Here is a 12,641-nt window from a genome sequence, read left to right on the forward strand (position 1 = left end):
GACTCTTCCGTGCCAGAATCTCTCCCTCAGTGCTTATTTCCATGTAGCAATCCTCCTGAGCCACAGGAGGTTCCTCAAATTTGTCATGGCTGGCCATTACTACCAGAACATCGTGCTCTTTCTGCCTGTTATCTGCTCCCCGGGTTTTCAGCAAAGGCATGATTGTGTTAACAGCATACCTCGGAAGAGGGTAATTCATATCTTCCCATAACTGGACAATTGGTTACTGGGGGGAAAGTCCAGAGTGGAAGTCTAATGTTCACTTCACACTATACCTATTTGATTGCCTAGGTCAACACTGGTTCCAACTCAAGGAATCAAATTCATTGAGGTCCTGATGAATTCTCTATGAATTCAAGAGAGTTTCTACTGACTGAGAGATTCCACATGATCCACTACTTATGTCTGGAGCTGCAGTCTCAGCCCTCAACCACAGCCTGAGTTTTGTTAGGCACATGCGTACAGGTAATTCAATATCCATTCATCCTCTTTAGCTGTGGCTGAAGTCAGTCTATTATCTGAATTGCTATCCCTTGGAAATGCTTGACCAGCTTCCCCCATTGATTCAGGGCCTTATAGTGGTGGATAATTCAGGACAATGTGTGCCAGGGTGTTCCTTTTGCTCGGCCTTCACTGACCAGGATTATAGTCACTGATGCCTCATTAATAGGTTAGGGGGTGCATTATGAACTCACTGAAAGTTCAGGGCCTGTGGAACAAGAAATTTCTCTACATACCAATGTCCTGGAACTTTGTGCCATCTACAAGGACTGTCAGACCTTTCAGGATCACCTCCTGGGTTCAGCGATTCTCATACTCACTGACAATACCTCTGCAACGTATTATATCACCAGGCAGGAGGGAGCACACTTCAACGTGCTGTGTCAGGAGGCGATCAGGTTCTGGCAGGTTTGCAGCTGGGAAAACATTACCTTTGTGGCTGATCCCTTACCTGGGATACACAATCACTTGGCGTATCACCTCTGCAGAATTTTCTCCTTGACTCATAGGTAGTCTCTGAAGCCCAGTATCCGGCAGAGCATCTTTGCAGTTTGGGGCATCCTGATGATTGACCTGTTCACCACAAGAGAAAATAACAAATGCCCACTGTTCTGCTCCCCAGAAGTTCTCAGTCTGGGTTCCTGGACTGCTGCTTTTCACCTGAGCTCGGAATTGGTGCTCCTGTATGCCTGTGCTCCAATTCCGATCATCCTGCAGGTTATTCATAACCAGAAATTGGATTGTGCAAAACTCATTTGTATTGCTCTCGCATGACCAAGGCAATGTTTGTTCTCCAACCTCCTCACATTGTTGGTTTGGCCTCCCATATCCCTTCCTCTTCATCCTGACCTGATTCAACACCACAGCCAGATTTTGCATCAAGCAGTAATCTCCCTGCACTTCATGATGCTACATGGCTAGATGATGAGAAACGATGTTTGGAAGCAGTCCCACAGTCTTGCCTAGGGCTGAAGCCCTCCACCAGGATGGCCTATTCATCCAGATGGAAGTGATTCTCAGCATGGTCGTTATCCTGGCGAATTCAACCAATGCTGGCTTGAATCCAGGACACCTTAGAGTACTTGTTACACTTTCACTTTTCTGGTCTTGCACTTAGTTCATTGAGAGTCCACCTGATGGCTATTTTGGCACCTCTCTCATATGACAAGGGGAGGGGCTACAGATGCAGGGTGTGAGCATCACCCCCAGGGTACTGCAAGGTACTGCAAGGCAAAATTCTTCAGCTCTGGAGCATGGTGCGAGCACACCCCCACATGGAATACGTGTCTGTATCACATTTTGAGGAACCACAGTTACAAGTAAGTAACCATTTTTTGCTGGCACCCAAAGGGTCTGGCACACTAAAGGAGTTACTCCCAGGGGACTGGATTGTAAGCATCTTGGGGTAGGGACCATCTTTTTGTTCTATGTTTAGCACAATGCAATCCTGCTGTATGACTAGGGGTCCTAGTTGCTTCTGCAATACAAAATAATTAGCATTAACTAATAATAGTACAAGCCCTGTAAATCCATGCCAGGGTGGATCTAGTATGCTTAGCTGTGGGGGAATCCTGGTGCTGCAGCCATAGCCTTATTCTTTATTCTAGTTGCTGATTCCATAGAGGAAAGAGTATGTAGTAATCCCTACATCAAATGAGACTTTACTAGCCAGATGGTTTGTAGAACAAAGAGATTGTTAATTACTGGGAGATTAATTTGATCCTTGTGGCTAGCCCTCTGACAAAATGAGATTTTATACCAGCTGAGAGAGAGGCAGAAAGAGTACTCTTCCTTTTAATATCCAGCCTTATACAATGTATCAACTTTACAGATTACAAATGTGACAGCTCTTTATGTCTACCAGCGTATTATATCGGCTGTTCCACAGGCACGGAATCTGATATGTTTTACTTTTTTATAACGATCTGGAAATCAGTAGTTAGACTGCACTGCTGTCCTTCCAGCAATACAGTGATGTTCCAGAATCACACCGGAATGCCACTACAATGAAATGAAACATTGCTCAGCTCAGTGTTTTGCCCAACACACTCGCTACAATAAGAAACAGTGAAGTTGTTAAATTAAAATTATTATGAAGTGTTTAGAAAAGTAAGACTAACCAAAGCCATAACATTCAAATGTAATATAGTGTCTCCCATTCCATCCTTACTTATGCAATTGCAAGACAATGGTTGTAAGCTGTGGCTGGGGTTTCAGTTTTAACATTGAATGTCCTTAATTTTGCTTGTTTGTGTTACAAACAGGATACTGTTTACTTAGTTTCCATGTCTTTTCTTTTTTTGCAAACATATGTATTTACTTGAGCTACCCTAAATAAATGCTTTTATCATTCAGGACACTCTACTTAATATTTGTATGGCTAAATCCTTGAACTGGTATTGGGCTATGGTGCCCAACAATGATGGAATTGGCTGCAGATTTCTTTTCAATGTCATTCTGCACAAATGCTCCATCAAAGACATATGTGTGATCAGACAGCATGGCCTCCTCAGATTCCTCACATGCATATTTTTATTGGAATTCTTTCTCATTGCTATTTGATAGCTATGTACATTTTCATTTTTCTTGACCTCTGTTATCCAGTATCTTTACATCAAATGATTTGTATTACTATGGGCCAGAGCCTCAACTAGGGTAAATCAGCATAACTCCATTGTGTGATCCTGAACAACCTACAGTTCTCACAGTTCTGAAGATTCGGAGCAGGCTGCACATCGGGGACAGAAGGATGGTGAAGAAATTTGGCATCATGTGACCTCCAGAAGAAAAAAGGGGAACATCCATGTACCAGCAGGGCAGATACAGGTAAGTAACCGTTTTCATGTTCTCTCCACAGGTACTAATGCGGAGAGTGGACCAGATGATACGTCTGAGGGAAGGGAGCAGAAAGAGACTCCGCCGATTGGAAGGCATGAGATGCACTGTCCTAGGGTTGGGGGTTCCACAACCACCACTCCCAAGAGAAGGAGGCGGGTGGTGGTGGTCGGGGACTCTCTCCTCAGGGGGACTGAGTCATCTATCTGCCGCCCCGACCGGGAAAACCGAGAAGTCTGCTGCTTGCCAGGAGCTAAGATTCACAATGTGACGGAGAGACTGCCGAGACTCATCAAGCCCTCAGATCGCTACCCCTTCCTGCTTCTTCACGTGGGCACCAATGATACTGCCAAGAATGACCTTGAGCGGATCACTGCAGACTGCGTGGCTCTGGGAAGAAGGATAAAGGGGTTTGAGGTGCAAGTGGTGTTCTTATCCATCCTCCCCGTGGAAGGAAAAGGCCTGGGTAGAGACCGTTGAATCGTGGAAGTCAACGAATGGCTATGCAGGTGGTGTCGGAGAGAAGGCTTTGGATTCTTTGACCATGGGATGGTGTTCCAAGAAGGAGGAGTGCTGGGCAGAGACAGGCTCCACCTAACGAAGAAAGGGAAGAGCATCTTTGCAAGCAGGCTGGCTAACCTAGTGAGGAGGGCTTTAAACTAGGTGCACCGGGGGAAGGAAACCAAAGCCCTGAGGTAAGTGGTGAAGTGGGATACCGGCAGGAGGCACGAGCAGGAGCGTGTGAGAGGGGAGGGCTCCTGCCTCATACTGAGAAAGAGGGGCGATCAGCAGGTTACCTCAAGTGCCTATATACAAATGCATGAAGCCTGGGAAACAAGCAGGGAGACTGGAAGTCCTGGCACAGTCAAGGAATTATGATGTGATTGGAATAACAGAGACTTGGTGGGATAACTAACATGACTGGAGTACTGTCATGGATGGATACAAGCTGTTCAGAAAGAACAGGAAGGGCAGAAAAGGTGGGGGAGTTTCACTGTATGTAAGGGAGCAGTGTGACTGCTCAGAGCTCAAGTATGAAACTGCAGAAAAACCTGAGAGTTTCTGGATTAAGTTTAGAAGTGTGAGCAACAAGAGTGATGTCATGGTGGGAGTCTGCTATAGACCACTGGACCAGGGGGATGAGGTGGACGAGGCTTTCTTCCAGCAGCTTGCAGAAGTTACTAGATCGCAGGCCCTGGTTCTCATGGGAGACTTCAATCACCCTGATATCTGCTGGGAGAGCAATACAGCGGTGCACAGGCAATCCAGGAAGTTTTTGGAAAATGTAGGGGACAATTTCCTGGTGCAAGTGCTGGAGGAACCAACTAGGGGCAGAGCTCTTCTTGACCTGCTGCTCACAAACCGGGAAGAATTAGTAGGGGAAGCGAAAGTGGATGGGAACCTGGGAGGCAGTGACCATGAAATGGTCGAGTTCAGGATCCTAACACAAGGAAGAACGGAGAGCAGCAGAATATAGACCCTGGACTTCAGAAAAGCAGACTTTGACTCCCTCAGGGAACTGATGGGCAAGATCCCCTGGGAGAATAACATGAGGGGGAAAGGAGTCCAGGAGAGCTGGCTGTATTTTAAAGAATCCTTATTGAGGTTACAGGGACAAACCAACCCGATGTGTAGAAAGAATAGTAAATATGGCAGGCAAGCAGCTTGGCAAAACATTGAAATCTTTGCTGCTCTTAAATACAAAAAAGAAGCTTACAAGAAGTGGAAGATTGGACAAATGACCAGGGATGAGTATAAAAATATTGCTCGGGCTTGCAGGAGTGAAATCAGGAAGGCCAAATCACACCTGGAGCTGCAGCTAGCAAGAGATGTTAAGAGTAACAAGAAGGGTTTCTTCAGGTATGTTAACAACAAGAAGAAAGTCAAGGAAAGTGTGGGCCCCTTACTGAATGAGGGAGGCAACCTAGTGACAGAGGATGTGGAAAAAGCTAATGTACTCAATGCTTTTTTTGCCTCTGTCTTCACAAACAAGGTCAGCTCCCAGACTACTGCACTGGGCAGCACAGCATGGGGAGGAGGTGATCAGCCCTCTGTGGAGAAAGAAGTGGTTCAGGACTATTTAGAAAAGCTGGACGAGCACAAGTCCATGGGGCTGGACGCGCTGCATCCGAGAGTGCTAAAGGAGTTGGCGGATGTGATTGCAGAGCCATTGGCCATTATCTTTGAAAACTCATGGCGATCGGGGGAGGTCCCAGATGACTAGAAAAAGGTTAATGTAGTGCCCATATTTAAAAAAGGGAAGAAGGAGGATCCTGGGAACTACAGGCCAGTCAGCCTCACCTCAGTCCCTGGAAAAATCATGGAGCAGGTCCTCAAGGAATCAATTCTGAAGCACTTAGAGGAGAGGAAAGTGATCAGGAACAGTCAGCATGGATTCACCAAGGGCAAGTCATGCCTGACTAATCTAATTGCCTTCTATGACGAGATAACTGGCTCTGTGGATGAAGGGAAAGCAGTGGACGTGTTGTTCCTTGATTTTAGCAAAGCTTTTGACATGGTCTCCCACAGTATTCTTGCCAGCAAGTTAAAGAAGTATGGGCTGGATCAATGGACTATAAGGTGGATAGAAAGCTGGCTAGATTGTCGGGCTCAACGGGTAGTGATCAATGGCTCCATGTCTAGTTGACAGCCAGTATCAAGTGGAGTGCCCCAGGGGTCGGTCCTGGGGTCAGTTTTGCTCAATATCTTCATAAATGATCTGGAGGATGGTGTGGATTGCACCCTCAGCTAGTTTGCAGATGACACTAAACTGGGAGGAGTGGTAGATACATTGGAAGGTGGGGATAGGATACAGAGGGCCCTAGACAAATTGGAGGATTGGGCCAAAAGAAATCTGATGAGGTTCAACAAGGACAAGTGCAGAGTCCTGCACTTAGGATGGAAGAATCCAATGCACCGCTACAGACTAGGGACCAAATGGCTCGGCAGCAGTTCTGCAGAAAAGGACCTAGAGGTTACAGTGGACGAGAAGTTGGATATGAGTCAACAGTATGCCCTTGTTGCCAAGAAGGTCAATGGCATTTTGGGATGTATAAGTAGGGGCATTGCCAGCAGATCGAGGGATGTGATCGTTCCCTTCTATTCCACATTGGTGAGGCCTCATCTGGAGTACCGTGTCCAGTTTTGGGCCCCACACTACAGGAAGGATGTGGAAAAATTGGAAAGAGTCCAGCGGAGGGCAACAAAAATGATTAGGGGACTGGAACACATGACTTATGAGGAGAGGCTGAGGGAACTGGGGATGTTTAGTCTTCAGAAGAGAAGAATGAGGGGGGATTTGATAGCTGCTTTCAACTACCTGAAAGGGGGTTCCAAAGAGGATGGCTCTAGACTGTTCTCAGTGGTAGCAGATGACAGAACAAGGAGTAATGATCTCAAGTTGCAGTGGGGGAGATTTAGGTTGGATATTAGGAAAAACTTTTTCACTAAGAGGGTGGTGAAACACTGGAATGCGTTACCTAGGGAGGTGGTGGAATCTCCTTCCTTAGAGGTTTTCAAGGTCAGGCTTGACAAAGCCCTGGCTGGGATGATTTAGTTGGGGATTGGTCCTGCTTTGAGCAGGGGGTTGGACTAGATGATCTCCTGAGGTCCCTTCCAACCCTGATATTCTATGATTCTATGATATCACTGATTAATAGAATCCTTACCTTTTCTCTTCCTTATGCCTCCCCCAATCCATTTTGCTAGTTAAACGCTGAAGCAACACTCAGCACAGAACCATCTACCTTTCTCAGCATACTTAAATAAGTACCACAGTAAATAGAGGCATATCCCTGCTCAGAGCAATGGTCTGTGCAAAGACAAATATAGAAGAATTGTGATTTATTTATATCTGAGAGTATTTTATGGAGCAAAGCCAACAGTGTGCCTTTCAGAACAATGTTGGAAACACAGACAAAGGTGGTTGCATCCATTTTGCAACAACTTGACAGCTCTGTAAGTCTGTGGATATCTGCTGTAAGAGTCAGGGAGTTCTCTGAAGATTTTGAAGGTGGTGCTACTTATTGTCTGCACAAGCAAGTCAGTCTCAGGCTTGAAACATCCTCTCCCTTTGCTGAGTTCTAAGCAACATTCAGAGGTTCCCCCCTCCTAATATCCTTCACCCACCTCATCCTGATTATTGAGTGTTAGTGCCGTCTAAGTGAACTGGAAGCCTCCAGGCTCTGTCAGATTGTCACTGAATAAGTTCCTAAAGGTAATGTATCTTGTACTGTGAAGAATGATGTATGATAGGAGATGCTGGAAAGAATCTTAAGGTTACTGACTTTCTTTTAAATCCAGGCTGCATATTATAACTTCATTCTGTGTCTCTTTTTGCACTGGCATAGGTCTATCTGAAAGACTAATCTTATCTTTAAAAGCCAAGTGTAATGTAGTTAGCACATATAGAGTGATACACCAGCTATCACTCCCCTCATCCTATTTCCTAATGATTTCCGTTGGGGGGCTTAATGAACACCACATTATGTAGCCCTGCATATAAATCATGACAGCCAGTTACTGGATTAACAAAGCTTGCTTTGAGCTCAATGAAGCTCTTTTTACTGAGATTAACTTTACCTTCAAATGTGGAAAATACACAAAAAAAAAAAAGTCTCCTTGACTGGCACTTAGAATCATAGAATATCAGGGTTGGAAGGGACCTCAGGCGGTCATCTAGTCCAACCCCCTGCTCAAAGCAGGACCAATCCCCAGTTTTTGCTTCAGATCCCTGAATAGCCCCCCTAAGGATTGAATTCCCAACCCTGGGTTTAGCAGGCTAATGCTTAAACGACTGAGCGATCCCTCCTACTTAAAGAGTGAGCTGTTTAAAAAATTGTTTCAGTGATGCAATGTTGTGAAATAAAAGCTAGCAGTTTGTGTGTTTTTTCCGGCAAGAACAGGAGACGAGTTTTGTTCTCTGGCCTGTCTCTGGGGCATGTCAGCTATGTGTTGCTAACTCTGGGCAGAATGAAAAGTTACAATCTTGTCTAAAGGCAAGATGGGTGAGGTAATCTACTGGACCAACTTCTGTTGGTGAGAGAGAGAAACTTTCAGGCTTACACAGACTCTTCAGGTTTTCTTCAGGACAGAAGAAGAGCTCTTGAAAGCTTGTCTCTCAAATACCCTGGGACCAACATGACTACAACAACACTGCAAAAAATCTGGTTCTGTGCTATTTGAGCAAAGTATTAGCCATTTCTTGGTGGACTTCTTTCCTGTTGAACATTCTGGGGTTCCCCAATACGTCTGCGCTTAAATTACATCTGCATTAGTTCACATTTGCTTTCTGTAAAAAAAAAAAAAAAAAACAGTCAATACTTTAAGAAAAGAAAAATTAAACTGTGTTACATCAGTGCATATCACTCCCTCACTATGCACAACAAAATGAGACATTTAGCAACTTATTTAGAATTAAAGACATATTTGATTCTCATTTGCCAAGGCAGTGGGTCACCTAAAGATGACAGTGCCACATTTCCTAAACAATTGCAATTCAGTTTCATTGGTGTAATTATTAGTAGTACTATTACAGTAGCTCCTAAAGGCCTCAGTCAGGAAATGGGGGGCTTATTGTGCTGGTCACTCTACATCAATCTAATGGAAAGACAGTCCCTGCTTCAAACAGCTTGCAATCTATGTATGTGACTAGAGACAACAGGTAGCTACAACAAGCAGATGGAGAGGCTCAAAGTAAGAGTGAGATAATTATAATTCACATAATAAATGGTAGTCATGGAACATCAGCTGCCTGCCTATGGTCAGTGTTCTGTAGGCATCATGGCAGACGTGCATTGTAATGAGAGAGTTGAAGGTAATGCAATGACTTGTGGCTATTTATGGTGCACTCCTGTGCAGACTGGTGGCATGGGTATATGCAAAAAGGTGTTTTAAGATGTCTATGATTCATTTTAATAAAGAATATGAAGTGACTGCAATTGCTCCAAATAGGTTTGGAACATTGCAAGAAACTTTTTTGTGCTATTTCTGTATTTTGTGGTTTTCTGTACACTAATACTGTACACGTAAAGGTTGAGATTAATGACTAATTGTAAGTGGTTTGATTTTGATTTTCACAAGCCCTAGGGATTTTTTGTACTCTAATCATGAGCTGTTGTTTCTTTAAATTGCAGGTGAATCTATTTGGAAAGCTTTTTTCTTCACTCCAAACTTTGATCCAGAAGGCTCCAACGGTTGCTATAATTCCCACGTGTGCTATTGCTATGGAAGGCTTGTCACACACCATAACCCACCGCTACTCTTTGATCTCTCCAGAGACCCCGGAGAGAAGAATCCACTAACACCAGAGACTGAACATCGTTTCTATGAAATCCTTGATGTCATTCAACAAGCTGTAAACAACCATACAAAATCATTGCACATAGTCTCCAACCAGTTATCATGGGGGAATATCCTTTGGAAGCCCTGGCTTCAGTTATGTTGCTCGTCCTTCTTTCTGTCTTGTTACTGTGACCATGAGTCAGAAGAAAAAGCAAGCTTGCCTAAGGCATGACACCTCTGAAACACACACACTTGCTTTTGGGATAAACATATCTGCAATTTTACCTACAATCATTGGAACAAGCAGTATTGGTAGATTGTTTTGCTTGAACCACTACAATACCTTTACAATCCCACTGGGGCTCCTAGGACTCTATCATAGGTTTATAGTATCTGCTGGAATCCCAAATCCTACTATATAGGGTAAACCATCTTTTAAATACACCATTGCCAAATATTTTGGGGGGAGGGAAAACCAATCCTGGACCCTCCATTCCATAAACATGACTGTTTATGTTGACCTTCTGTTTGTTGACCGTTGGCCCCACACAGTTCCCAGTGGCCGCAGTTTGCTGTTCCCGCCAAAGGGGGATGCAGGAAGCCGCAGGGACGTGCTGACTGCTGCTTCCCGCAGCCCCCCTTGGCCGGGAATGGTGAACTGCAGCCACTGGGAACGGCAGTCAACATAAACAAAATGTCTGGCAGCCCGCCAGTGGATTACCCTGATGGGCCACGTGCCGAAGGTTGCCAACCCCTGCATTAAGTTAAGGGTTCTCAAATAGGGTTGTGAGCTGTAAGCCCTCAGGCGGTTGGGCTCCAGCTGTCAGCCCCATACCTGGCTGACTCTGAAGCCCATGCGTGCACCCAGCTCTGCAGACAGCACTACCATCAGCAGCAGCACAGAATTAAGGGTGGCAATGGGACACTAAGACGTCTGTGAAAAGTGATATTGACAAAGTTTCTTCACCCCACGCCCCCAGCACTAAATAGTAACTATGTAAAAAATAACTTCTCTGCTTATAACAATAATTAGATAAAAATGTATTTTAGTCTTAATGTAAAAGAGGTGAGAAAAGGCAAATTCATTTTAAACAATAGGGTTATAAATTTATCATTTAAAATGTATTTTTAATTTATAAGGGGGGGTCGCATTCAGAGACTTGCTGTGTGAAAGGGGTCACCAGCACAAAAAGTGCGAGAGCCACTGCATTAGGGGGTTTCTGGTGGTATTAGCAAGTCCCTAACACAATATGATCTTTGCTGATATTAACACTCAAAAACTACATTTAGCTAATATTAAAGTTGTGACACTGTTTTTTCGAGCTGCCTGTCATGGTAATATATGTTTTGATTTAGAGTCTAGCCCTCTGCCTATTATAACCTAGTGTTTTATTTGCCTTTTTAATGAAACTCATGCACTGAAGCTCAAGATTTCACAGATTTATCCATGGCATCCATACATTTTTCCTGGTAAGTATGGTGTCATATTTCCCATATTTCCTATTTTGGATGGTTCATTGCAGATTTATCATTGTGCAGTTTTTCTAAATGTTATGCCATGCATGCCATCTGTAGGTTGACAATAACATAGCAAGATCCTGTGTATTGTGACAAGTCAGGTCAAATAACTCCCTGATAACCAATGTGGGCTATTTATATTACAGCTGAAAAGTCATGAGATGGCCATTCAGCTTGGTTTCCTGCCTGCTTTATTAAATCACAGCACATACATGATAAATTTAGCAACAAAGAAATCTGTTTATGCTTGTTTTACTGCAAGTACTTTTCGACTGTCATCTATGGGAACTTTTCAAGCATGAATGTATGCAACATTATACGTTCCCATACATTTCTTGCTTACTATGCAGTGATGTATTCAGCTGAGTTATTTTACATTGTTGAACCCATCTTTGTCCTCAGAATTCCCTAGCTGTGACCTCAATAAGGCTCTCAATGGATACTCTTAAAAACGTCCATATCTTCTTCCTTTCCTCTGTCAGTTGCCCAGCTTGGTATCTTTTTTTCTGCATGATGCTGATGCAACTGTTCCTTTTTAGATGCAGATAGCAGTATATGTTCTCTAATTCAAGAGAGGTAATTACCAAGAGCGGTAATGACCAAGAGCAGTAATTCCTCCACCCACCTCTTTGATCTCTTTTCCCCAACTGAATTAGGACTGTCCAATACCCCCTTTTTCTTGGAATCATCCAAGTCTTTCCGATCTCCATGCCTAGGAGCTTTATACACCTCAAATTCTTCCTCGCCCCTTTCCATTTGTCTCCATATCTATTCCAATCACCACAGTAGAAAGAAATCTTTTTGAATAGATGCAATTTTCTGACCTCTACTACTTTAATCCTCTACGTATTAGTTAAGGTCTAATAAGAATGCTTAAGTTAACTGTATATTATAACATCAAAGATGTTTAAAAAACATGGACAGTTGAAGTTATTTCTTGTTTGTGCCACATTTCATATTTACAAAAATATGATTTAATTTTTTGACACTGAAAATAAAATCTGCAGTCTAATTTTATAATTGTTACTTCAATAAAATTGTATTAAGAATAACACTATATTTTTCAGCAGTTATACTGGATGCTATTTTGTTTAGTGCTTAATAAAATAATCCCCCCACATTACAAATGTATTGTACCTTTCAGTGGCATATCAGATCCTGATAATTAAAACAGTCTTGTATGTATGCAGAATAAAAAGTGAAGCACAATGTACCATCTTGTATAGTAGCATCATCTGCACTAAGGCAAAGTTTGTTTTTCACAATGGTTTGATGGTGGCTCATGCATAAATTCTATTATTTATTAATGAGAAATGTGTGAGAAAAGCTTGCTCCTGCACTGCGTTGAGATTGACTCTTCCACCCCTTTAGTTTAATTGTCCTAGCTGTACAAATGCTTTAACATGGTACAGGGTAGCAGCCTAGGTCAATTTGAATGTATGCTTGGCTTCAGAGGAAAGATGGTCTACTGGTTAGTGCACTATCTAACTTCCCCTGGACCTCAA

At 43.4% G+C, this 12,641-nt stretch overlaps 1 protein-coding gene across 3 annotated transcripts in view; it reads left to right on the forward strand.

Moving 5' to 3' along the window:
• The window catches only part of STS (steroid sulfatase), a 174,959-nt gene extending 162,519 nt beyond the window's left edge, over positions 1–12,440 (forward strand). For all 3 annotated transcript variants that reach the window (XM_073354328.2, XM_073354307.2, XM_073354317.2), the window contains one exon: positions 9,471–12,440. In XM_073354328.2, the coding sequence (XP_073210429.2) occupies positions 9,471–9,850 (380 nt within the window). In that variant the 3' untranslated portion in view covers positions 9,851–12,440. The remainder of the gene's footprint in view (positions 1–9,470) is intronic.
• Positions 12,441–12,641: the final 201 nt, after the last annotated feature.

This window comes from Lepidochelys kempii, chromosome 1 (genome assembly GCF_965140285.1).
Source record: "Lepidochelys kempii isolate rLepKem1 chromosome 1, rLepKem1.hap1, whole genome shotgun sequence".
Lineage (NCBI taxonomy): Eukaryota > Metazoa > Chordata > Testudines > Cheloniidae > Lepidochelys > Lepidochelys kempii.